Source organism: Eretmochelys imbricata, chromosome 22, assembly GCF_965152235.1.
Source record: "Eretmochelys imbricata isolate rEreImb1 chromosome 22, rEreImb1.hap1, whole genome shotgun sequence".
Classification (NCBI taxonomy): domain Eukaryota; kingdom Metazoa; phylum Chordata; order Testudines; family Cheloniidae; genus Eretmochelys; species Eretmochelys imbricata.
This window is the reverse complement of record NC_135593.1, coordinates 14665089-14692174: the sequence shown is the minus strand read 5'-3', so window position 1 is coordinate 14692174 and position 27086 is coordinate 14665089. Positions and strand designations below refer to the sequence as shown.

General features: G+C 52.5%; 1 protein-coding gene across 1 annotated transcript in view; it reads right to left on the bottom strand.

The window, feature by feature from the left end:
* The window catches only part of MCAM (melanoma cell adhesion molecule), a 33902-nt gene extending 21334 nt beyond the window's left edge, over positions 1 to 12568 (bottom strand). The window contains exon 1 of the mRNA XM_077839641.1: positions 12496 to 12568. Within this exon, the coding sequence (XP_077695767.1) occupies positions 12496 to 12568 (73 nt within the window). The remainder of the gene's footprint in view (positions 1 to 12495) is intronic.
* Between the last annotated feature and the right edge of the window lie 14518 nt (positions 12569 to 27086).

Genomic DNA, 27086 nt, shown 5'->3' with positions numbered 1-27086 from the left:
AGGCCATGTTCTCCCCTTCGCTGGCACCGCTCTGTGGGGCAAGGGGCACCAGCACAGCTCCATGCAGTGCCATAGGGTTACAGCTCATGCCGGGGTGCCCTATGCAACACAGCAGGATTGTGGGAGGGACGAAAGCCCATCAGAGACCGCAGCATGGCCCTTTGGGGGGGCAATGCCCCAGTGTGACAGCAGTCCCAGGCCCCCTGACCTCCTCCCCGCTGGTGAAAAGCAGCGAGAAGGAAACCGAGTCAGGGAGCTCCTGGTGACTCAAGCAAGCGGCACAATGACTGGGTCTCTGCGGCCAGAGTGGGGGGTGACTGAATCCTGATGTCACCAGCCCCCTGCTGCCCACGGGATCCAGAGAGCTCAGGGAAAGGGCAAGCATGAATGGGGCATTATGTCCACAGCAGAGGGCACAGGCCAGGGGGACAGCCAGCTCAGACAGCACAAGTGTGGGGGCTGCCCTAGTCACCCACCAGCCTGGCACTAGGGCCCTGGGCTGTTGGGGGCAGTACAGCCTCTTCACCCTCTGTCTCCAACACCTACCCTGGCATTAGGGGGGAATGCAGCCCCCTCATACCCATTGGTGCTCCCCCTCTGAGCCTGGTGCTAGGGACTAAACGACAGCAGTAAGTTCCCAGGATTAGATGGTATTCACCCCAGAGTTCTGAAAGAAATCAAAGATGAAATTGCAGAACTACTAACTGTGGTATGTAACCTATTGCTTTAATCAACCTCTGCACCAGATGACTGGAGGACAGCTAATGTGACACCAATTTTTAAAAGGGCTCCAGAGGCGATCCTCGCAATTACAGGCCGATAAGCCCAACTTCATTACCAGGCAAACTGGTTGAAACTATAGTAAAGAACAGAATTACTAGACACATAGATGAACCCGATTTGTTGGGGAGGAGTCAGCATGGCTTTTGTAAAGGGAAATCACGCTTCACCAATCTACTAAAATACTTTGAGGGAGTCAGCAAGCATCTGGACAAGACTGATCCAATGGATATAGTATACTTGGATTTTCAGAAAGCTCTTGACAAGGTCCCTCACCAAAGGCTCTTAAGCAAAGTAAGTTGTTATGGGATAAGAAGGAAGGTCCTCTCATTGATCAGTAACTAGTTAAAAGACAGAAAACAAAGGGTACGAATAAATGGTCAGTTTTCAGAATGGAGAGAGGTCAATAGTGATGTCCCCCAGGGATCTGTATCAGGACCAGTGCTGTTCAACGTATTCATAACTGAGCTGGAAAAGGGGGTAAACAGTGAGGTGACGAAACTTGAAAACAAAACAAAATTACGCAAGTTAGTTAAGTCCAAAGTAGACTGCAAAGAGTTACAAAGGGATCTCACAAAACTGGGTGACTGGGCAAGAAAATGGCAGATAAAATTCAATGTTGATAAATGCAGAGTAATGCACGTTGGAAAACAATCCCAACTACACATACAAAATGGTGGGGTCTAAGTTAGCTGTTACCACACAAGAAAGAGATCTTAGCGTCAATGCGGATAGTTCTCTGAAAACATCCACTCAATGTGCAGCAGCAGTCAAAAAAGCAAACAGAATGTTAGGAACCATTAGGAAAGGGATAGACAATAAAACAGAAAATATCATATAAATCCATGGTACGCCCACACCTTGAATACTGCGTACAGTTCTGGTCACCCCATCTCAAAAAAGATCTATTAGAATTGGAAAAGGTACAGAGAAGGGCAACAAAAATAATTAAGCATATGGAACAGCTTCCGTGTGTGGAGAGATTAAAAAGAGTGGGACCGTTCAGCTTGCAAAGGAAACGACTAAGAAGGGCTATGACAGAGGTCTATAAAATCGCGACTGGTGTGGAGAAGTGAGTAAGGAGGCATTCTTTCTTCCTACGCACCACAAGAAGCAGGGGTCACCCAATGAAATTCATAGGCGGCAGGTTTAAAACAAACAAAAGGACATTCTTCTTCGCACAACACACACTTAGCCTGTGGAATTCATTGCCAAGGGATGCTGTGAGGGCAAAAGTATAACAGGGTTCAAAAAAGAAGTAGATAAGTCCATGGCGGATAGGGTCCATCAATGGCGCTTAGCCAGGATGGTCAGGGATGCAACCCCATGCTCTGGGTGTCCCTCAGCCTCTGACTGCCTGAAGCTGGGAGGGGACGACAGGGGATGGATCACTTGAGAGTTGCCCTGCTCTGTTCATTCCCTCTGAAGGACCTGGCTTTGGCCACTGCCGGAAGACAGGATCCTGGGCTAGACGGACCACTGGGATGACCCAGTCTGGCTGCTCTTCTCTTCTAACGTACTAAAAACCTGCGAGGCAACTGGGCCTGTTGCCCGGCATACGGCTTTGTGCCCAGGCTGTGTAGTTGGCTGCAAGGCCTTGCCCTGCTTCCCCACCCTATCCCCTGGGACTGGCAAGTTCCTCCCCCACCCCACCCCAGTCTGGCAGGAGTTTCAAAGCCCCCGAGTGGGTCTTTCTCTTCCTCGACTTTCTACAGCTGCCAAACAAATGGGGGCGAAAGGCAGGCAGCCTGGGGCAACCCATGGGAATGCACCCTCAGCCCATGCTGGAGGGGCAAGGGAGAAATTAACAACCCAAAATTGGTGTGTCCTATATCAGGCATCAGCGATGGCCAAATAATGAGGGGATGGGCTATTCCACCCATCACTGCCTTTGCGGGGCCTTAAGGGAAGAGACTTGTGGGGAAAAAGACAAAGAACAGCTGGCACAAGCTTCTCCATCATACTGCCCCATGTTCCACCTGAGAATAAACAGGGTCAGACTTTAACAGCAGCAGAAACAATGGCAGCTCCAGCCCAGCTTCTCTTTCCCCGCAAAGGCCAGTTATCGCCACCTTTGGCACGAGCCAAGGGACTGTCAGACCCAGGGGCTTCCTTGTAAACACTCCCCAGCTAGAAGGAAAAGAAGCCAGGGCTGTTGTTACAATGAAACCTCACTCACTACCCTACATTTCAAAGGGTGCCACCGTTTTTCCTTCTTTTCTTTATCTTTAATGAGAGGTTGGACGGGTTTTTAATGGGGGCTTTGCCATGGCACTGAGATCTCTGGATACCAACCCCCGAACCTCGTCTACCACTGGACAGCGACTGCGTTACATTAACAGTTTTAGCCCATTTAATCCCTCTAAAATAATACAACTGAGCAGCCAATGGGGATTGGGGGAGCTGCCCCAGCTCTCCTGCCCTGGGATTCTGCACCCTGCCTTTGCCAGGACCAGCCCTGTGTGACCTTGGCAAGTCCAAATCTCTGTATTCCTCAGATCGTCATCTGCAAAATGGGGCCAATCCTGATGGCTCAGGCCGCTTGGTACTGCTCTGAAAGCAGCCTGACCAAGGCCCAGCACCTTGACGGATGGCACCAGAGCATGGGGGATGAAGGATGCTGGCAAGGTGGCGGGCCGGGGACTGGGTTCCTCGGCACGTGTTCCCAGCCTCACAGCGGTAATGGAGTGGCTGGCCGGGCTCCAGAGCTTTGGAGAAAATGTAATGGCTTATCGACCCGGCGCTGGCAGGAGCTGGGGAGCAGAGATGCTTCCCGAACTGACAGGCCAGGGGACGGTAAACAAACCCCGCATGTAAACAAGGGGGTTCAGCCCAGCGTGAGAGGCCCTGGCACTGACCCCCAGCCCAGCCATTCCAAGGCACAGAGAACTCAATGGGCCTGACAGCAGGGCTGGATTCGGCCCAGGACAGCTAGCTGAGCCCTGGAGGGCAGAGGAGGCAACCAGCCACAGAGCGAGCATGCCACACAGGAGAGGGACTGCAGGAAGGAACAGGAGCCATGGGAGTAATCCCAAGAGCAAGATCTCTCCTGCTTCCAAGGGAAGGGAGGAGGCTCTGTCACTTGAGACAGCCCAGTGGTGGCGAACGGGGAGATACGGGGAGTGATCCTGCCCGGATTCTGGGGCAGTCTGGTTGTTAGCGACCCCCATCTCCCATGGAGCCGGGATGAGCCCACTGCTGGGTTGGGGGCACTCCTGCTGCTAAACCAGAGCCCCCAACCCACCACCGTAGGCATGGAAATGCACTGATCTAGAATAGGAAGGGGCCGTGCATGCTGAGTGCACATTAAGCAGTGAGGGCAGGTAATGAGCTGAGGTTAGCAAACGAAGGGAATCATTAACGAGCTGCAGAGGAAGCCTAAGAGACTGACCGTGCCCCAGAGCGGGGGGGGGGGGGGGGGGTGGTTGTTGATGGACCGGATGGAGCTGCTTTCTGCAAAGAGACAGCCCATTTACCTGCTGCCCATGGTCATGCCCCTCCCTGAGGCCAGCAGGGGACCAGGGGGGATGAGCGCCTCAAGCCACAGGTCCTGCACCTTTGCGAGAGCAGCTGGCTGGGACGGCAGCCTGAGGAGACTCCATCCATGTCAGGGCAGCCTGCTGCAAAACCCCAGCGGGCAGAGGTGGGCCCAAGTCCAGATCTCCTGGGCAGAGATGGGCTACAGGCTCTGCCACTGTGCCAGGCACCGCCGCCTAACACACAAAGAAGGGATGCTGGGGGAAGCGGGAAGGAGCAGACCCAGCTGGTGCTGCTGGCCAAAGGCTGAGAGAGAGAGAGAGACAGCTGCCTCTGCCCCGCCCTCCCCAGCCCCCAAGCTCTGGCACGGATGAGAAGTCCAGCCAGTGCCATGAGCTCAGAGCCCAAGAATGCCCGGAATCTGCCACCCGCCATGAGGCAAAGAACGTTCCTTTTGTTGGCGCCTTGGCACACGTGCCGCACCCCACTGCTGGCACCTCGGAGAGCCCACTGCCCTGGATCCTCCCCAGCTCCCCCGGGGCACAGAGAGAGGCTGAACACCACGGCGAGGGGCTGGGCTGAGAGACTTTATGGCGGGGAGGGCAGGCTCAGGGGAGGACTCTGGAGCATGTGGGGGATCTCCCCCGATACCTCTGGATGTACCCCGCTGCCTCCCCCCCTCTTCGCTCAGCAGCTCCCTGACTCAGGTTGACAGTCCCACCCCCTACCTAGGGTTCATCACAGCTTTGATCCCTTCTGTTGGTGGGGAGGGGCCCAGGGCCCTGTGTGGGGCAGACTCTAGGCCTGGGCTGTGAGGAGGAGGAGCCAGGCCCTGACCACCGGAGCGGGAGCCTCGGGATACAGTGATTGCATTGAGGGAACAGTGCTGAGGAGCCCAGAGAACTTTGTGCGCAGGGCAGAGGGCATGGCTGGGGCAGCCCAGGGAACAGAGAGACCTTTCTCACAGCAGACCCCGCCCCCACGCCCACAGAGAAAGGGAAGCTCCCCGCTCCAAACCCCCAGCAGACAGAGAGGATCCATCAGCCAGTCTAACCGCCCTGCCCCTCCCACACACACACCTCAGGCTGGAGAGACGCTGGGCATGGCTTCACTGTAACTGAGGGCCACTCAGCTGGACCAGCCTGGTGTCTCCTTACTTTTGGGGTCCACGCTCAGCGGGGAGAGGGATTTGGAGCAGCGGTGGTGGAGAATGGGCTAATGGGCAGGCTGGGGCGTCTGCCTGGAGGGGGCTGGCAAGGGAGAGGACCCAAGCAGGCAAAGCTGGCTTTGTTTGCACTAAGCCAAGCTCTCCCTGCTTTGAAGAGTCAGGCACACAATGGAAGGCGGCTGGGGATTGGAGATCCTGACTCCCCTGCCTTGGAGGCACGGGGAAGGAGGGGGGCTTACTCCAGACCCACAGCAGCCTGGTGAGTCTTAGGGCAGGTCCCAATGGGACAAGAGGCCCCAAGACTCGAGCACACAACTCAGCAGAGAGCCCAAGGGCTAAACGGCTCCAGAACTCCCCTCACAGCCGCCCATGGGGCAAGCTTGCCTAGGTTGTGACTCATCTCACGCCTAAGGCTGCCAGGCATCAGCTGAGCATTTTCCAGTCCTAAAGATGAGACCTACGGGGCTCTGAGCACAGCGGGCACTGGGCCCTTCTGGCCCTTCGTGCCTCGGGCTTGCAGGCCCTGCCCTGGGAGAGCGGCACATTCAAAGGCCCCATGCTGGCTCTGCCACAGCCTGGGCAGGGAGCCAACAGGGGCTCACAGCCCCCCACCGCCGTGGCGAAGGCAGCCGGCAGCCTGCATGGAGCCATCCTTGGGATCCCTCTTGGGAGGAAGGTCCCCAGTCCTGGGGAAGAGGCCAGTAAGGGTGGGCGCGGCATAACCAGAGCAGGGCCCCGCAGGCTCAGTGGAGGGGCAAGGGCAGGAGTTGGAGCCATGGGGGCAGGGCCAGACGCACAGCTGTTTGCTGTTAGCCACCTCTGGAGGCAGCGCAGGGAGAGCCCAGGAAAGGAGCCCTAGAGAAAGGCTTTGTGGGCAGTGAGGGGCAGCAGCCATCATGGCTCGGCCAGTGGGGCCACAAACCAGGCTGGGGACTGGCACGACGGGAGCATGGCTCCTGGTGCCCGGCAGCCCCGAGTGTGGACCCGTGCCCGACAGGCTCCACCGGCCCGTGGCAGAGAACAAGGGGGTGGGAATGGCTCCTGCACCAAGGGGTCTGGGATTCAGGCCACCCCCACAACGGAACAGTAATTTCCCAAAACCCACCCCCACTCCCATCCCCTCCCCCAGCAGAGAGAGGGCAAGAGAAGCCAGCAGGCATCGGGCCAAGGAGGCCACCAGCAGACCCTAGGGGAGGCTCTCAGTCAGCCAAGGGCATGGTCCAGGGGAGGTGGCTCCTCCCCCTCAAAGCTGCACCGATAATGTCAGTCACCAGAGAATGCCCTGGACCCTCTGAGCAGCAAGGAACCAATCTCATTCGCCCTTCACCATGCACAGGACACCCTGGCCCCCAGCTGCCCCAGTCCCAGCTTCTCCCAGCTCAGGGTGCAGTAGGGAGCAGGGCAGAAGCATGGGGAGCTCCCAGCCCCTCCCAGATGGATCCTGCACAAAACACATGGGACCAGCATGGGCAAGAGGCAGAGAACCCCCAGGAAATGGCCTGTCAGCTGCTCACCAGCAGCGCTATCAAGCCTCAGACCCAGCAAGCACGTTGCACCCTTTTCTCCCAGCTGCCTGGCAGGGTTTCAAAGAGAGCCCTGCAGATTTACAGCTTTCTATTGCAAGAGAGTGGTTAGCTCCTGCGCCTTCCAAGCTGGCTCTCGAACTTCTGGCCTGGAGCCAGCACTGCACACGAACAAAGATCGGCCTTTTACACTTCAGGAGGAAAAAGTACCCCTCCTCCCCTCCTCCTGCAGAGCCCTACCCCCTCCAGCGGGGCTGAGGTGGGCCGGCAGGGGGGCCAGCTTGATGCTTGGAGCCAGCCTTGCACTTACAGGAGTCCTGAAACACTTCCCAGTGGCCAGGCTCGCCCACAAAAATATTCATCAACCAAAGCCCTGATTGATGGGCGCCAGCCCTGCCCCCACACCCTAGCTGGGCCTCCTCACCTGGGTCATTTAAAAACAACAACCCCGCAACAGTTCCAGGCCTGGGAGAGCAGGGTGCGCTGGGGGCCTGTGGCCAGATGTGGGAGCGGAGGTTTCCAAAGTGCTCCTGTTGCTGCTATGAAGCAGCTGCTGGTACTTTCATGCTACTTGTCGGATCACTGCCCTTAACACTCCGCGTGGCCCAGCCCAGGATCTCACACCGGGGGGGCAGGATTGCTGTGCCCCGTTGCTCAGAGGAGGGTGCAGGGAGGAGAAGCGTTTTGCCCCACACCGGAAGTCAGGAGAAGTTTGGCATCCTGACTCCCACTCCCTTGAATCAACTAGTTCCACCCCTACTGCAAGTTCCAGTTCACACCCCCTTCCCCCCGCGCCCCCATTCCGGTGTCAGCCCTTTAAATCTGCACGGGCCCTGCAAACTCTCCGAATGCACATGCAACGGCAACAAGCCACACAAGGGCTGGGGTTCTTCCAGCTGCAGGCCTGGAGAGCCTGTACTGGGGGTTCTGGAGAGGTGTCCAAGGCACTGCAGCAGCATTCAATGCTGGGGGAAGATGGGATATCGCATGGGGCACAGCCGGGCAACCTTACCCCTCGAGGAACATGCCCATGCCCTGACCTGAAAGGGTGCCCCCAGCCTGTCTCTGCCGCTTGTTCTGTCCTCAGCCTGCTGGCAACAAAGTGCAGCAGATACTGCCCATCAAGGACCGGACCAGGACCCATCCGATCACTCTGCTCAAGCCACTGAATGGCTGCGAGACAGTAATGGCTCTGAACTGGGGAAAGGCTCCCTATCCGGTTCCCAGCCCTTGCACTGCTTTGGGTGACCGACTAGCCACGACGTGCAGAGGTGCAGCTCCGATGGCTCGGGGGCTGGCGGTGGGGTTTCACACGGGCTCATGGGAGCAGAATGCAGCCTGGGAAACCCTGAATCACAAGGCGGGTTCATGAGGCTGTGCCTTGATTATCTACATTTAGCTTGCCTGGGAGCAAGACGGGATGTAAACTTGGCCAGGCCAAAGGGACAGGACTTCACAGACCCGGCTAACTGTCTCTATGGAGCCCAGAGCGTGGGCTGGATAACAGAATACCCGGACACAACCTGGGGAGGAGATCGTCTCTCAGCTGAGTGCTGACCCGGGGACGGGGCAAGCCGGCCCAGAGGGAACTGCTGAGCTCTGGCTGATGGGAGAGGAGGCAGCTGTGAATGGAAGGGGAAAAAATACACAAACATACACAGGCTAACAAAAAAACAACCAGCAAGGAGAGAGGATAAAAAAAGAACAAGTGAGAAAGGCCAAGAGAAACACAAGGCTCCAGGGAAAACTCCATAGAAGGGAAAGCCATGGCCAGCTCCCAATAGACCCGACCAGCCCTGGATGGGAATCAATACAGATTCGCCATGCTCCGGCCCACCACAGCCTCCGCTGCCCACCTGCCACCCCCCACCCCCATGGCCCTCGTGTTGGCTCACGCAGCTCCCCTTTCCATGAGCCTGAGGCTGGAAGCTCTTCGGGCCGGGGTTGCTTGCTTTGGCAAGCTGGGTAAACAAACAATTGCAGGAGCCCAGCAGGATCATGGCTAGTGCTCTACACCCCCAGAGCACTGGGCTGGCATGGGAAGGGGAGAAACCCCCTGTTTTACAGGTGGGGATAGCAGGCATATGGAGAGGAGAAGCAACTTGCCCCAGGTGGCTGCGTTAGTGGCCTGGGCTCTGACCTCACTCTCAAGGCTTTGGTGGGTGCCTCCAGCCCCAGAAAGGGTCAGAGACACCTCAGGACCATCTGGAAAAGGGGGCGAATGATAAAAAGGAGTTGCCCTTATTCCATTCCACCCCCTTGCCCCATCTCCAGACTGAACTGCTTACCGCTCCTGCCCTATCCAAAATAGCGAGCCCCCGATTATCTCCGTGCTCTGCCCCCCACTCCAGGAGCCCTGTCTGGGCAGCCCATGCTGTGTATGGCGAGGTCTCTGCCCCAAGCCTGGTACGTGCCTGGTATTTGGCAGCCCTGCGCTTGGCTGCCTAGAACTAGGGGAGACGCGTGTGTCGGCTGGGGCAGGGGGCCAGAGCACAGCTCCAACATTTCGGCCCCGTGCATGCCACCAGCTCAGAGCACGCAGCTCAACGCCCTGGTGGCGGCAGCCACGCCCATGCCCACCCTGGTGCTGGAGTTTCAAGGCACCAGGTTTGCAAGGAGGAGGTCGGCAGCAAGAGAAAGATAAAAGAGGAAGCTGCTTCCCTGTCCCCGCAGATTCGTTGTCTGGGTGGCCACGGCAAGACCACCCTGAAAAAGAAAAGCCAAGCCCTGGCACGTTTCCTTTGTACCATCTCTCTCTGTTGACCCCCCGCAGCAGCACCAGTAGAAGAGTTCCAGCCCTTCCCCATCATACGAGGGGGATTTGGGGCAGGCAGCGGAATTCAAGGTGCTGCTGCGGCAGACAGGAATCCAAAGCTTGGGAAGTATTTTACAGCACAGCTTCAGGGACGAGGGTCCCGTTTGCCATATGGGAAGAGCCTGCAAATTCTTCTCTCCATCTAACGACAGGGATTCCCCCGCTGCCCTAAACCAGCACGTCTCTTTCTGTGTTTGGGGAAATGGCATCGCGCCCCCTGCCAGCTCCGACGTGTCAGTGACCCTAACAGGAAAGCTCAGGAGGTCACAGTAGCTGGGTAAGAGATCAGTCTATATGGAAGTGATGGGTTGGCTGCCTAAACCTTTGTGTGAAACTCCTGGGTTCTTTGGCACCAGCAATTTGAATCCCAGCAGGACTGGACCGAACCCTCCTTCTGAAGCAGACAACATGCAATTTTGCGTGTGGGGTCTCCTAAACACCCTTCAGAAATAATCACAAGCTTTGTCTAGTCTGCATGGCCATTAAGACCCCCCATCATTTCATAAGAGCACAGGTTAGCTCTCATCTCCTTGGCTAAAGTTTCCTCTCTTATTGTGCTGTATAGCTGCCATACCCCACCCCAGAGGCGGCTACATGCCAGCAGTGCTATGTGGAAGCCGTTTGAAATGCACACTTTAAAAGGGACACCGTTAACTGGAATTTTTTTTAAATTGGTTCATTGTTAAGAAATGCATGTATCCGAGAAGAGGCGCCTTTAAACAGTATGTCCTGAGTGGTGGTTTATAACCACTCACAGAGGAGCGGAGGCTAAGGGAGAAAATGACCATACATGTGAAGCAGTGAAAATAACTCTATATAAGGTGGACAAGTAACTGCAAGAATATTGTTCTAGACTGGCATTAAGCGCCTTTATGTGACCAGGTCACTGAAACAATCACAGCCTCCATCCAAAACACAGTCTTGTCACCACCCAAATCAAAGGCACCCAAGGCACATTTGGGCAGAGGGATTTTGCTAGCTATTGTTTCGTGAAAGTTTGTGTCTGGGGAAGAAATGGCAGAAAAGACCAGAGAAGCTGAGATAAAAGACAGCTAGGAAGCACCTGGCACAGTCAGACCAAGCACCGGGAATGTGGCTCTGCGAAAAGCCAAGAGACTGAGCTTTTGGGCAGAGTACAGGAAGGATGAGGGGCTTGGAACTGTGAGCAAAGAAACTGTCTCCTGTTTGATTGTTGCTGTGTTCAGGGAAACAGGACTTTGTCCATTCTTTGCAAATAAACAGAGTTGAATCAAAGATCCCTGACTCGCTCATCAGTTTCTCCTCCTAACTGGAAGACCCAAACCCAAGGTTTTTGGCTACCCACTCAGGCCAAAGGGGCAACACGATTGTTTTTCCTCTCTCTCTGTTAAGCACTGAAGAGTTGTCTTCAGATAGAAAGTGTCCTGGCTTAATCTACATCAGTTTGAAAACTGCTCATATTGGTTTCAAACGGGTTCTCTTGGTTGAGCCTGAACCTGTCCCTTTACAGCTAAACTACTCTAAATCAGGTTCAAACTGATATGAGCATCCAGAGTCTCACCTGATTAATTCAATCACTATCAAATCACACCTTTTATTAGTCCACTATAGCTCCCTGTTTAAACCAGGCTGGAGTTTTCAGATAGAAATGTGATTTGCAACCCCCCATGTCTCCTTTGGCCCTAGATTAGGGGAGACACATATCACCCCTGAACTCCAGCTGAAACTGGCTCCCGCTAGGCATAGGCAGAAACCCTCCATTTATCAGTTCGGTCCAGTGCCCAAAAGCCAAGAGGCAAGGGCTTCCACTCTCTCGCCCCAGGGTCACTCTGCTCCTAGCCCCTTTCCCCGCTCTCTGGGCCAGACAGCTGCTCTGGGTGCACAATCCCCTTCCTGAGCTTCACTTTACAAGGAGCGCAAAGCTGTGAGGGTCTGGCACCCCAGCCCCCTAAGCCCTGCTTTGCCCAGATGCCCCTCAAACCAGCTCCGCTCCGGGGGGAGGGGGAAGACCTGGGCGAATCGGCCCCCACCCTGGAAACTGACCCCAATGGAGCAAAACCGGGCTGCGAGAAGCACTTACCGCTCCACCCAAGCTGTCGCAGGGGAGAGGTCAATTTCCACCCGATCGCCCAACCACCCCGACACAGAGCCGCGCCCTGCGCTGACCCCTCCGGATCAAGGAGCGGTGCGAGGAGGACCTGAATGCACCAGCCTTGTGCTGCAATCCGGGGTGGGGGAGTTGGCAACCCGGGGGCAGGGGGCTGGCTGGGTTCGGATCAGCTTCTCGACACGAGCCCAGCGCACGTGGAAACTCCCAAGCTGAACTGGTCTCAGACACACAGCCCGCCCCCCCCCAAACGCCCCCCTCCCCCGCCCGGGTCCAAGGCACAAAGAGTCGGAGCTAAGCCAACGGGGCGCAGCATCCTCGCCGCAAACTGCCCTGCGCCCCCCTCTTCACCAACGGGGGGGGGCCGAGGGCACCGCACAACAACCCCCCCCCAAAAAAAACCCCCCAACCCCCGCACACAAGCCCACCCAGCTCCGCGCACCGCGCCTCGGGAACACAAGCACTGTCCGTCCCCCCCCCCCCCCCAGCAAACCTGTCCCCGAAGCCCCGGGGGGGGGCTGGGGGCAGGAGCGCCCGCCCGCCCCCCGCGAACCCCCTCGCCCCGCCGCCGCCGGAGGGTCCGATCTGCCGGCGGGGAGAGGCCGCGGCCCGCAGCCCTGTGGGTGCGCGCCCCGCTCCGGCTCACCTGTGGCGCCCCAGAGCAGGAGCCCGCAGGCGAGCAGCAGCCCCGGGCGCCCCGCCGCCCCGCTCCGAGCCATGTTCCGCAGCCGCAGAGTGAGGAGCGGGCGGCTCGGCGGGTTTGGAGAAGCCCAGGGGCTGACGTCAGGGGGGAGGGAGGAGGGGGCTGGACTGGGAGCTGGTCCAAGCGGGGGCCACCGGCTGCACCGAGCCAGCCCATATCTCCAGCCCCTGCCGCACGCGGCAGCGCCCCTCCTCAATCCCTCCAGCGGGGCTGGGGGCACCACGCGGGGGCGGGGGAGGAGCTGTCCCAGGGAGACAATGACCAGCGCTGGGGGATGGGGGGGGGGATTTCTGGACCCCTTTAATGACACAAAGGTGCCTGCGCTTTACCAGGGCCCCCGGCCGCTGCTTTCCCTCCAAGCAGGAAAACCAGGCATGGTCCTTCCCCTGCAGTCTCCTCAGCACAGCAGCTGGTTTGCTCTGTCTCTGGGACCCCTTCCCCCCAAGTGAACGGTGGAGTTGTGGCTGCAGATTTGGCTGGGAAGGTGCAGGGTTGTCTGTCCAGCCCCCCTAAGCTGGCTTGTGTTCCCAGCCCAGAGGACAGCTCTCCCTTGGCTATTTGCAGACACCTCTTTTATTGTTGCCCTGTCGGTTTTGACTCTGCACCTTAGCCTGCTGCAAATAAACAGATCAGTCTGGTTGCAACCCCCAGCCCCTACGCTGCCAGACTGCTGCAGGAACCGGACAGCAGAAGGGCCCATACAGGATGGTTTCCTGCTGAACTTTTGCTAGTCGAGAGGCTTTGGTTTTTGAGATTTTGTATCGTTTTCTCCTCTCCCATCCTCTGTCCATCTTGTCTACTTAAGCTGCCGGGGTGAGGAATCTTTCTCATGATATGTCTGGGCAGCACCTGCCACAATGGGGCCTGCATCTGCAGTGAAGCTGCTTGAACACAGCCACGATTTGAAACAGTAAACAATTCGAGCAATGAGGCTTCCACTGAGACCATCCTACAGCTGAGCAGATCTCGCTGCTTTCCCTGTTATCCAGCCAGTTTTTCCTAACTTCATCCCACGGCTCCTTAATACTCACCGTGCGCCGTGTACCACCTTAAATCATTCCTCCCCTTCACACGCGGCACTTAGCTGCAGACAGTTATCATGTCTCTGCTATAAGTAAATAACATCAATCCCATGTCTCCAGGTTGTTCTCGAGCCTCATAAATAGCCCTGTAACTGGAAACTTAGAGGAAATGCTTTACTGGGTCTGGAAACAGTCCGTTTTTCAAGTGCTTATAACTCTGTTACTGGGGGTTTAATTCCAATTTAGCCTGAAAAATTGCAGCTTGGATGGCTCAGCCGGTTTGGGGTTACAAATGGAGAGGGAAAGTTTGTAGCAGCTGGCTCCTAGGCATCCGAGATGGAAAAAACCCATTGGGGTGCCCTGGTTATCCAGCTGAGCCTAATGTAGGCTTGTTTCTTTAAGATATGTACATCTGATTTTCCACACTGGGGTTCATCCCATCAAGCTGGGACCCTGCTACCATCTAGCAGTGTGAGAAGGGTGGTAGTCATGATCCCCAACAACTTGTTTGCGACCTCCAGGTTAAGAACCCCATTGCCAGTGGTTCGCCCAGTCCGGTTTTAAATGTCCTGAATGTTGGGGCATCTGTAATGACCACCTCCCGCCATGGGTCATCAGCAGGATCCCCAGCACTGTCTCTACCACCAGAGGTAAAGGGCTAGCTGTGGTAGCAGTAGTAGGCTGTTATCCTCTATTGATAGAGGGGATAAGGAACACAAAGCCAGTGTGTTACATTCTGACCTCTTCTCTTGGGGGACTGTCCCACTACCTATTAGACCTCTTTGCTGGGTCATTTCTCCTGCTAATCAACCTCTTTCCCCTTTCTTAATCCTTGTTACACCCTAACTCATTCCTCTCCATCACTATCTATCTGTATAACAGGGACGCCTTGAGGTCCCAGATGAAATCCAGACCCCACTGGGGTAGGCGGAAACCAAATTCTCTTCCCTGTGTTACTGAGACCAACGTTTGGGACTTGAGTGACCCTGGAAGCGTTTGATTTAACAATGATATGTTGGCGGTCAGTGGGAAGTTCTTCAAAACCACAGTGCCTTGTCTCTTACCCCTATGGATAGGACTAAACTTAAGTGTCCTCCAAAGCTCTTGGCCAATTTCTCTGGACACACGGACATCAGCAGAGATGCACTTGTTTAGATCTGCGAAGTCCATTGGCCCAGATCTTCAGAGATATTTAAGCACTTAACTCCCACTGCCTGACATTGTCCCAGCCATTGGATTGCAGACAGGTTCTTGCCCACTTCAGCGGGGTACCTGGGCATCTGCCTACCAGTTTGATAGGTAGGATCGTGTTGAGAGGCCAGGGTTGAAATTTGCCTCTTGCTGCCTCTCTGGGCATAAAGGAGCCTCTGTGGGCCAGGACAGACGCTACGCAATAACTGTGCATTGGACACGTGCAAAGGGCTGAGTTAGCCCTTGGTCCTTTTTAAAATCAGAAGGAAGGAGTCCAGAATTTATCTGGGGGGGGGGGGTGTCAAAGCAGAATCAGATGAGTTTGCTCTTCCGAGGGCCTGTCCGTACACCCAGAGTGATGCAAGATGACATCATAAAGCTCCTGTGTTACATCACAGCATCGTGGTGAAGCTGCCCATCTTTGTCTCCCTGTTAAAGGTGCCCGCCCCTGGGTCGAGGCAGCCTGGAAAGCAACGCCAGATTGGCTGAATCTCTCCTTTTCACGCTCATTCAGCAACACCCGGATTCCAGATTGGAAACGGCCAAGCACAATGGCTCTGTGGAAAGCCCCTTTGGCCCTCGCCCCCTCCCCCACCCGCCCCGCCACCCTCTTCAGCCGAAGCACAAAGCCTCCCATGCAGCTGTTGAATCCTGTGCAGTGCAGCGGCTGTGGGAAAGTTGTTCTCAGGCCTGTACGGGTAGGGAGAATGCGCCTGAGCCCATGTGGCTGGAGGAGCCTTTGATCACTGCCAGAGCTGTGCAAGGCCGTGATTACCCAGCAAAAACTGCCTGTCCCAGGAGCCCCCACAGGGCACTGCTCCCCCAGACTCGTGGCTCCCTCGCTCCTGGGCACCACCCTGTCACTTTCTGTGCCCAGCACGTGTTTGACTCGGCTCTCGTAGCTGCAATGTGGCTCCTGTGACAACAAGCCAGGGATCAGTCTGTGGGGAGCTGGGAGATGAAAATGGGCTGAAAGGCTGTTAGCCTCAACCCCAAAGCTGAGGCTGTCCTGCCTTGAACAGCTCCCCCACAGTATGCTCTAGTGGCTAATGAGCCAGGACTCCTGGGGTCCATTCCTGGCTCTGCCACTGCCTGGCCAGGTGACCTTCGGCAAGTCACTTCCCTGTGCTGTGCCTCAGTTTCCTCATGTGGGAAATGGGGGTCGTAAGGCCTAATCAATGAGATGCTCTGTAATGCACTGCCAGATCCTCGCCTGGATGGTGCTAGAGCAGGGGATGGCACCATGACTACCATGCCCTTAGAAGCTCTTCCCAGTTCCCCCCAGACCTGGAGGGCTCACCCTGGCCCCAAGGACTACACCTGGCTTTACTCAGCAGCTCCTGGATGCAGTAGAAAGCCCCCCCATGCCAGCCCTCAATGCTTGGTGTCTTGGAGCCTTTGCCTCATCTGCCTTTAGCCTCTTCCCTGCTCCGTTTGCTTTTCCTAACACTGCGACTGGGATTCATACCCCACCTGCAAGGCTTCCGTTGGCCTTCCTCTCTGCAGCTGCAAAGATACATATCAGCATCTCTCTGAAAGAGGGAGGAGGGGCAGGGGAGAGAGAAGGAGAAAGGTCCCAATGGATAAGGGGGGCGGGGAATGGAGGTAAAGGATCCACACTTGCATCCGAAAGGGAGGTGGTAAAAGGCCAAGAAAACCAAACAAACCGAGAGTTGTCCAGCAGTGAGAGCTGGAGGGTTGGGGTTCAGGACTCCTGGGTCCTCTTTGCAGGTCTCAGACATGGCCTGTTTGATGATGAGAGCTAAATCCATAGTCCAGGACTCCTGGGTTCTGCTCTTGGCTTTGAGACTGATTCATTGCATGGCACTAGGCAAATCACTTCCCCTCTGTCTCTTCCCTCTGCCTGTGGCTTTCTCTTCAGCTCTCCTCTTATTCGTTCCCCCTCTCCTTCCTTTCTCTCTGTGTGTGTATGTGTCACACAGCAGTCCTTCCCATGCCCTTCTTCTCTGCTTCTAGATGCATTTCTGATCCACTGTCTCTCTATCCTCCCCCTTCCTTTCCAGGACAAATGGGTTTGGATGATTCATCAGAAATGAACAGTTTATTCCAAATGAGATTAGTTGTTTAAAATGGCCTAGTTGGTTGGTTTGCCATATGACTCCAGGTACTGGCTGCTGATAGCAGCTAGAGCCTCGAAGGCAGACCAGGAGCAGGTTAGATTGGACAGAAACAAGTGGAAAGGAATTTATTTGACACCTGGGGGAAGGCAGCTGCAAACTTTACATGTAAGTACTGTTCCAGCCATGCTCTTCAGACACCCTCATAAGGACATACTCAATCAACTGACACAGGAAAACAAGGTGCAGCCAGGTATTTTGATGCAAGCAGGCGGGTGGACGCAGGTACACAAACAAGCATGCACACAAATGTGCCCAGACACACACATGCATGCAAACACATGGACATACCCACCACGGAATGCCCCCCCAACACACACACACAAGTATGCCTGCACAAATAAACACTCACCAATATACGTACAAACACACAGACACACAAAATTGCAAACACACAAATGTACATACACACAGAGAAATGCCCTCATAGAAACATGCACACACAGATGCCCCCTACACATCCATGCCATGCAAATATTGCACAACTGGGTGCCCACACACAAAGGAGGTGTCTGAAACAGCCAGTGGCTGAGGGCAGTGTTTTGGTCACATCCATCTCCCCCTTCCCAGACAGACAGATGGTGCTTTCCGCTGTGCAGACAGACTGGGATTCCAGAAGGCTGATTAGCAGCTCAGTCGGTATTGACCAAGGGCCAGTTGCAGGAGAGATGAAATCATTGCTGCTGGTGGATGGTGGCAGGGCTCTGTTTTGTCTGTGGGTGGAGCCAGAGGGTGTACCTGGGAACCCCAAAGCAATACACTGCTCCGGGGCAGGATTTCTCTCCCCACCCCCACATTGTTTGCACGCTTGGCTGAGCCCCAAGAGAAACAACGGGGCATGGGCAGGGGCGGGCAGGGTAGCAGCGAATGGGTGGGCTGGGCATGGGCAATCTGTGGCACAGCCCAGTCAAGGCACAGGGAGACGGCACCTCCAGATCCTGGGACAAAACCCTGGGAAACCACAGCCTGTCCACAGACAGCCTCACAACAACTGGCTGAACCCCCGTTAATCCACTAGGAGCTCTTCCTTCTACATCTCCAGGCCAGGGGTTGTGCAACTGGGCGCACACCGCAGCCTGGAGGCAGCGTGCAATTCCGCTGGGTTCCTGGGAAAGATGGGGAACGCATGCAGGGTCCCAGCACAGGGTAGAGGAGGATGCTTCTCGCTGGGGACCAGAACGCTCTGAGTCTCTTGGTCTTTGCTCCCTCTCACCTTATCTAGCTTCTTCTGTTTTATTTGCTTGTTTAATGGCTTTGGCTGGAGCCCCGAACAGGCAAAGCTGCAGAGTAGGGGCGGGCCTTCTGGACCTGCTTAGACAGCTGGCAATGGCACATGCGAGCCGGACTCCTAGGTCCGATCCTGCTCTCGCTGAGGTCCGTGGCCACAGGAGTTATGCTGGGATATGCTCCGGAGATGCTTTGTAAAGAGAGAGGGAAATCATTTGCAGGAAAACTTCCGCAGTCCAGATCTCATCCCCTGACACCCACGTCTGCCAGCTCAGCCTACGGGGGCCTGTCCTGCCCCACAGCATAGGCTGCCCTACAGCTAAACACACACATCATGGTGTCACCCATGGCAATAAACACAGGGCCTGATTCTCCACCAGTGACACTCCATTATCCAGTGTAATGGAGCAGGCTTTAAAGGGGAGGGTAACTAGGTTCATGAACTCAAGCTAATTTTGTATCCCTTCAAAAATTAGCCCGAAAGAACCCAGGAGTCCGAAGCCCTGCTGGGCCCCAGCTTGAACCAGTGAATATGCTGGGCCTGATCCACTGTTGTCCTGCACCTCGGGCAAAGGATTATGTCAGCACAAAGTGGGGGCATAATGCAACCATTTTAATAGAACTCAGCACTGGTGTAAGTGGCTGCACAAGGTGCAGAGCAATAAAGCAATAGAGAATGAGGGTCACAATGTCCCAGGCAACATAGCAGAGCAGCTGATATGGGACTCAATTAATAAAGACCTAAAGGAGGGTAACGTAATTAATGCCAATCAACATGGGTTTATGGAAGATAGATCCTGTCAGACTAACGATGTCTTTTTTCTTTTTAAGAGGAGATTGCAAGTTTGGTTGATAAAGGTATTAGTGTTGACATAATGTAAGGCGTCTGACTTGGTACCACGTGATATTTTGATGAAAAAGCTATATAAACGATATAAAATCAACATGCCATATATTAAGTGGATTTAAAAACTGGCTAACTGAGAGATCTCAAAATGTAACTCTAAATGGGGAATCATCATCAAAGGGGTGTGTTTCCAGTAAGGTCCCTTGGGTATCGGTTCTTGGCTCTATGGTATTTAATGTTTTTATCAGTGACCAGGAAGAAAGCATAAAATCATCACTGATAAAGTTTGCAGAGGACACACAAATTGGGGGAGTGGTAAATAATGCGATGGACAGGTCACCGATTCAGAGAGACTTGGATTGTTTGGTAAACTGGGTGCAAGCAAACAGTGTGTGTTTGAATACACCTAAATGTAAACGTATACATCTAAGAACAAATAATGCAGGCCTTACTTGCAGGATGGGGGACTCTCTGGAAGCAGTGATGCTGAGGAAGAGTTGGGGGTCATGGTGGATAATGACCTGAACATGAGCTTCCAGTGTGAATCTGTGGCCAGAAGAGCAAATGTGATCCTGGGATGTATAAAGTAGGAATAGAAGATATTTTACCTCTTTATTTGGTACCGGTGCCCCTGTTGCTGGAATCCTGTGTCCAGTTCTGGTGCCCACAATTCAAGAAGGAGGTTGATCAATTGGCAAGCATTCAGAGAAGAGCCAGGAGAATGACTGAAGGATTAGAAAATCTGCCTTAAAATGATAGATTCAAACAGCTCAATTTATTCATTTTACCAAAGAGAAGGTTAAGGGGTGACTTGATCCCAGTCTATAGCTATCTATGTGGGGAACAGATATTTAAAAACAGGCTCTTCATTTAGCAGAGAAAGCTAGAACATGGTCCAATGGTTTAAAGTTGAAGACAAAGTAAACAAATTCAGACTGGAAATAAGGTGTACATTTTTTAAAAGGGCGAGTAACTAACCAGGGGAACAATTTACCCAGGGTCGTGGTGGATTCTCCATCACTGGCCATCATTAAACCCAGATGGGATGTTTTTCTAAAAGCTCTGCTCTAGGAATTACTTTGGGGCAGGTCTTTAGCCTGAGTTACAAAGGAGGTCAGACTAGATGATCACAGTGGTCCCTTCTGCCTCGGAATCTATGACTTCAGAGCCGGGCATGGAACCCCTGCTACCACTACACACAGCTCCCCCCCGGCCCCTATAAAGCCCAAAGCTCTGCAAGGCTCACCCCAGCTTCCATAAGAGGCATAGTTCTAGCCTGGCTCAAAAGGTTATAAATAACAAGAGGCAAACCCTGATTCAAACTGCCCTGAATTTCAATCAGATCAGAATTTACAACTCTGCCCCATCTCTGATAAACAGAGATTGAAGCAGATGTTGCAAAATCCCACAGGCAACTCAGGAAGAAAAGGGTGAGCCACGAGCTTCATCCAATCACCTTTTCAGGGTGCAGCCCCCCCCCCCTTTTGGCCACACTCCTGAACTGTATTTGGACCAGCACAACTGCAGCATGCAAATCAACTACAGCAAAGCGATGGAGGGCTGATGTCGCAATCCAACCACCCAGTGCCGTGCCGTGCCGTGCCGTGCCTGCCAGAACTGTTTGGAAAGGGAGCCGTAAGTGTCATAAACATTTAGACAATTTTCTAGGCTGTTACTCTGGCTACCGTGGGTTTGACACCATTGCCCTTTATGATTTTCATTAGAAAAATCCCATGGTTTCCCCCCTCCTTGTTAGTCTTACCCCATCCATCAAGCAAACACCAGGTGGGAGAGCAGTGACTCAGGCTGCAGACGGGACTCAGGGTTCAGATAACATTGTCCACAGCTGGGGATTCATGGGCCTGGATACCTTGGTGTTATCTGACCTTCCTGATTTGCAGGCGTAGCCCCAGAGCTGGTAATTACACTTCTCTCTCTGACCATCTGCATGGTGAAACTGATGCTTGTTGCGCAGAGTTGTGTACCGCAGCTGTGGGAAGATCAAGGCTGGTGTGTGCGGGGTTACAATACGCACAGGCAGAAGAAACAAACGGTTTTGTTTGGAGGCCAAACTCCACCTGTGTTCAGTAAATGTACTTAAACACGGTCAGCTTCACAGCTGCCATAAATCAATGGGAACATTCCAGTAGGGTGCAGGTTTGGGCCCCAGGAAGAGGCCTGGTTTGGGACCAGAAGTGACTGAAATATAGGGTCTCTTTGTATGGCTTTTGGAGCTACTGGGCTTCCCTGAGTTGATCCCATCTGCACTGCAAGATGCAATTGGATCAGAACTGGCAGCTGTAGATGGGACCATCTGCTCTCCCTCTCTAACAGACAGGCACAAAGGCCCCTGTTCTGTACAGATTTACACCATGTGGAAGGAGATGGAGATGCAGCTGCCTGGCCATCCTAGCTCCAGATCCATGCATGTGTTTTGCACTTCTTGCTCACCTGACTGGCCCAGGGCTCAAACCGGAGCCTGTCCTACAGTGAGGCTACCCTGCTCCACTCGTCTCTGGGATCTTGAAGATAGAGATGAGTGAGATTATCCAGCGGAGGCCTGGATGGAATGTGGATCTTCTGCTTACCCGGAAGCTTTGTTTCTGTCTGTGACTGGGGTCCTAGTGGATTTACGGCTATTTTCCTCATACAGATATTTGGAGAAACCATCCATAGGCAAATCCTGGCCCCTAGTAGACACAGGTTCAGGATTATTTCTTTCCTGTGACTGGTTTATGTCATCAACTTGACTGAACAAAGTTTTAATATCAACCCCAATCAAAAGATCCTTAGGCAATAACTTCCTTACACCAGCTATAACTTCATGTTGAACACCATTTCATTCCATTCAAGATGGATTCTGGCTAAAGCCACGCTTACAGTAAACTCATAGAGGATTACAATATTCACACTCTGATTTGATAAATAATCTTCCTCTGACAAAATCTGTTTTAACAAGAGTGATGTTAGAAGCTGTAATTTGCCTTAAACAGCTTTTCCCATTGACTTTTACATTCTCTGCACAAATTATGGGGTTACCTTCACCCGAGCTCAGAGTAAAAGCATTTACATAAAAGGTGGAAGTTTTGGGGTAAATTTGGTTACACACAGACAACTGTTTAGAGTCAAACATACCAACATTGTGACAAACTGGATAGATTCCATCCCCATCTTTGTTGTTGAGAGGAACTGGTTTTTCACTGTCATACAGTTCCTGTTGTTCCTTTATTCTTTTGAGTTGGAGCTTGAGTCTGCCTACTTTTGCTTTAGCTTCTAGTTCCTATGATCAAATATATGCCATTCTTTGTTCACATTCAAACCACAGGCATTCTCTTTCAGCAGCTTCTCCTTTCATATCAGCTATTTTTTGCTTTTGTTCAAGTTTGAACCCCTGGTTTCTTAGCACTAACATTTTTGTTGGGTCTTCTTCCTTAGCACTGGCACTGAACAGATTTTTCCGTTCCTGGTCTGGGGCCTGTAGCCTATAGGATTAACCTGCTTGCTTATCTCTCTTCTTATAGTTTAAATATTTTGGCTTATTGTAGTAGGTTTATAGATTTGTATTAAAGTAAATTTGGCTGTAATGCAAAGGGACCTACAGGCCATATCCTGTATGTTAAGCTAAGGTAAAGTTAGCATATCTATATTAAGATCTTTTACCTAGATAAGTACCCACACTTATGTCTTAGACCTTTATCTAGACAGATAGATAATGGAAGAATGGTATAGGGGTTTCCAAGTTTGTACCCACAGAGTTAACAGGTACACCACAAGGAAAAAACTGAAATGACTAAAAAGAACGTGTGTACGTACATGTCATCAATATGCACAAAGATGCTTGCCTATAGAGTAAGCGCACCCTAACGTTCAGTGGGTGAGGAATGAAATTTGGGCATAGGAGGAAGGATTTCCGGCACTTGTGCCCTATTAAAGAGGTGACCTACCTCGCTAGAGTATTTTATTTCTACTCTATCCATGACACTACTAACTATTGGTGGGCCCTACTCATTCTCTTTCAAACTTTAAGTTCCAAGGAGACAAGGCTAAGCTTGGTTTCCCTAAGCGTTTGTTCTTAGTTTTTGATTTTAAGTTTAAGTTAGTCAAGTAAACCCTAAGTTAGCTTTGATAGGTCTTAGAATTAGGTTCTTCTAAGCACGGCATCTCACTCAAGAACTGAGAAACCTGAACCGTGAGGCTGGTCCTGTGTCTCTCACCACCAGGTTACTGAGGAAAGGTGCGAGTATATTAATCAAAGCTTTGTAGCATACAATACTTTATTACCATATGTATCTTTTGAATAGCAGTAATGCAATTGTAACTCTGATTATTTTACCATTTACTTACTATTTCATTGATTTTAATAAAAAGTCTTTAAGGCTATATCTGTCTCAGTGTGAGCTTCCTGTCATACCTCCGAGGGTCCTTTATAAATTCTGTGGAGCCTGATCCAGGACAAAAACTTTTATCTTCTGATCAAACAGATTGGCGAGCCTAAAACCCATACTATCCAAATAAATATTATTAACATCCGAAGGCAGGCAACAGGCCTTTTGCTTAAAATACATCCCTCTGTGTAAGCACAATCTTTCCAGGCATTTTCTGTCAGGATCTTGCTCCTGGGTCACTCACTGTAACTGATTTTTAACTTAAACTCCCCAATGCCAAAATTAAATTTTGACAAGTGTGTGGTTCTGATCCAAAAACCCAATTAATCTGTGGTAATGTGTCTCCAAGCTCAACTACGCCACTGTGACTGGGGTCCCTGTGGGGGCCAGCTGTGGTCACTCAATTAGGGTGAACTGCAAAGAAAGGGGCAGCCAAACCCTAAAAAGCTGGTGGATTTTCCAATACTTAGTTTCACTAAGCCAGACTAAAACAGCTTCTTATCTACTTTACTGGTTACTCAGAAGTCCAAACATTTCCCTTAAAGTGATCCAGCCTCAGGTCTCCATTCAGGTACCCACATCAAATCTGATGAAAATTTCTGTAAATTTTATTTCATCATATAAAAGAAAAGGTTCTACCAATCCCCAAGGATAGGACACGTTACCTCCCGGGTGAACAAATGTTTCAGATCTTACCCAAAGATACGCTACAGCCAATTCTTAACAACTAAATTATTAAAAAACAAGAGAATGGTTAAAAGATCAAAATACATACAGATATGAGTTCAATTTGTTGAGGTGCAGATTCACAGCAGAAACTTTGCAACTACAAAGCTCTCCTTCAGAAATAGTTCATAGGTCATAGTCCACATCCAAATCTCATATTCAGGGCATAGCAGCATAATTGGGACCTCAGTCTTGCAACTCAAAACTTCCCCTGATGAAGCTTAAGCAGATCTGAGAGGACAGAATCAGGATCCAAAGATCTTTTATACAATTTCATGTCTTTTGACAAGTTGGAGTTCCTCAGGTAACAAAAGGTAATTAGGATGATTTTGAAGGAGGTCCACCATCAGTACTTAGCTACAGAATTAACATATGGCTATTCACAGTACAGTTCAAAGAGATAAATACTGAGATATCCTGTGTTTACAAATCGTCTAAATGTTAGGATCTTTTGACCTCTGAATTGTCAGAATACAGCATAGAGAGGGACTGTTGATTACATTGTTGACCCTACTTATACATATGTAAAGACAAAACCACCAACATTATCTCCCCACACACCTTCTGAGGGTTATTTTGCAGGCTGTTTAATCCCTTCTAGCCATGCATCACACTGTCCCCTGCTAAAAGCAGGCAGATCAGCTGGGGAGGGTCAGACCCGCCAGCTTTCTTCCATCCGAGGTTCATGCTGCTCTTTATGAGGTCGGCATGATGCATTATTCAGCAGGACTCGCTTCCTGCCCAGATCTCACAGCTGACGAAAGGCAGATGTTCAGGGAGGAATCTGGACACTGTTCAGTCTTGGACCTCTTCACACACCTCTGCCATGGGAGGGGGAAGAGTCGCCCTCTCCTGGGACACAAGAGGAATTCAGTCCCTCTGAAGTAAGGCCGGAGGCCTAGTCCTGTTACTCCCCAGATGGTGCGCTAGCCTGTCTCCAGCTTGCACCCACTCCACCAGGTGCTGTGGCATGAGAGCACTGGGTCTAAGTCTCATTTACTCCACTGCTGCCAGCCATTGCAGGGAGCTAAGGAGACTTTAACCCACCTTTGCACTCTGTATTCTGAGGCAGGGCTGGGCCCTGCCTGGCCCCATGTGTAACTTAGAGCAACCTCAGGGCTCCTCTAGTGCACTCTGTTTCCCAGGCACCATAGGAAGCAACAAATAGACGCAATGCAGTGCACATGGGCCATGCTCCCTACACCAGGGGCCCTTACATAGCAGCTGGGGAAGCCTCATGTGGAGAGCTGCACAAAGAGGCCATGGGATAACTAAGATCAGGCCTGCTGTGTCCTCTGGGATGAGGGCCCTAAAGTCATCAAAATATGGGTGCTGCTTTTGGACCTATTGGATGTCCCGCAAGTTGTGCCATCATTGGGTCGGAAACCTACACCCCAGAGCGAGGAGAGACCCTCACACCCTTCTCTAGTGGAGAAAGGGGGGAATTCATTCTCCAGGCCAGACTCTCAGCTGGTGTAAATGAGTGTCACTCCTCTGACAATAGGGACTTACTAGCTGGGGATCTAGCCCTCTACATTCATTCGATCCTGGGGTAACTCTGACACCTGCCCCAGTCCTGGAACATCCCCGTCCTGCTGAGTCTCCGTACCAGTTCATGTTGCTCCCCCTCTCTGGGCTCGGATCCCAGTGAATAATTTGTGTGTGTTCCTCACTCCTTCCTCTCTCCCTTGTTTGTGCTTTATTTGAGGATTATTAACCATGGCTACAATAGCTTTTGTTTATACAGTGGGGATGGCGTCTTGGAAAATCAAAATGGGGGAGCGAGCCAGGGCGGAGGAAGGAAAGACGTGAGCTGCGAGGGAGGAAAGGGATGAGTTTAAAATAAAGCACCATCTGGATTTTCAGGTTGGAGGAGCCTGAGATCTTGGGTGCTGCCTCGGGCCCACCTGCTTCTGTGCCATGCACAGTGGCCAAAAGAAACCAGAGTCCCCACGTCAGGGACAAAAATGCTCCTGTTCCACTCCTGGACCCCTCCTACAGGTGGGAGCTGTGGAACAGGGCTTAGCTGCAAAATCTGCTCCAACCAGCCTGTTTGGTGCTGCAGGGCAGGTGGGGTGTGGGGGAAGCCAGGAGCCCACTTTGGGAAGCAGGATTGGGCAGAACAGGTGTCTGGAACGTTGACTCGAGAGGTGACTGGGGCAGAGCCGGTAAAGCCATTAGCCCAGTGAGCCAACAGGTTCCTGACTAATCTGAGCCGAGCAGGCACAAAGCAAAGGGGAGGCCGCTCAGTTAACCTGGAGTCCATCTGAAATGCTGGGTATAGCACCACAAGGAGGGGTGCCCTGGAAAGGGGCTAGCAGCACAGAGGAAAGATAAAAGCTGCCTTGGAGAGCATTCTCAACAGAAAAAAGGAGGTTTTGACGTGACCTAACCTCCCACAGTAGCAGGTCTATTGAGTAGAGCTGACTCCCGCCCAGCTCTGGGAAGAGAGTAGGGTCTAGTGATTAGAGCAGGGCACTGGGAGGCAGGATTTCTAAGATCTGTTCCTGACTCTGCCACTGAATTGTTGTGTGACCTTGGGCATGTTACTCCTCTGTGCCTCATTTTCTCTGTCTGTCAAAGGAGAAGAATTTCACTGACCCAGCAATGTTAAATGCTTGGAGGAAGGGGACAGGGACTAGCTACCCCAATGAAGAGACTATAAAAAAGGAGAAAGCGTGGAGGAAAGGATACCATATTATCCCTCATGGTGGCACATCACTTTGAAGGCTCTCACAATCCCACAACTGAGAAGGAGGCTGAGCTGGTTACAAAACTGACCTGCTTTAGAGGGGGAATGAAGACACCTATAAAATATATATATATATATATATAACTGTAGCAGATCAAGCACTCACTACCTCCACACCCCCTGCTGGTCATCCAGGAATTATCTCCCTTCCAGTCCTCACAGCATCTCCTGCTGGCTGGTGTCTGTCCCACCTCAGGCCCCATATCCCTCCCACACCCCAGTGCCCCTTACCCTGGGGTTCTGCCC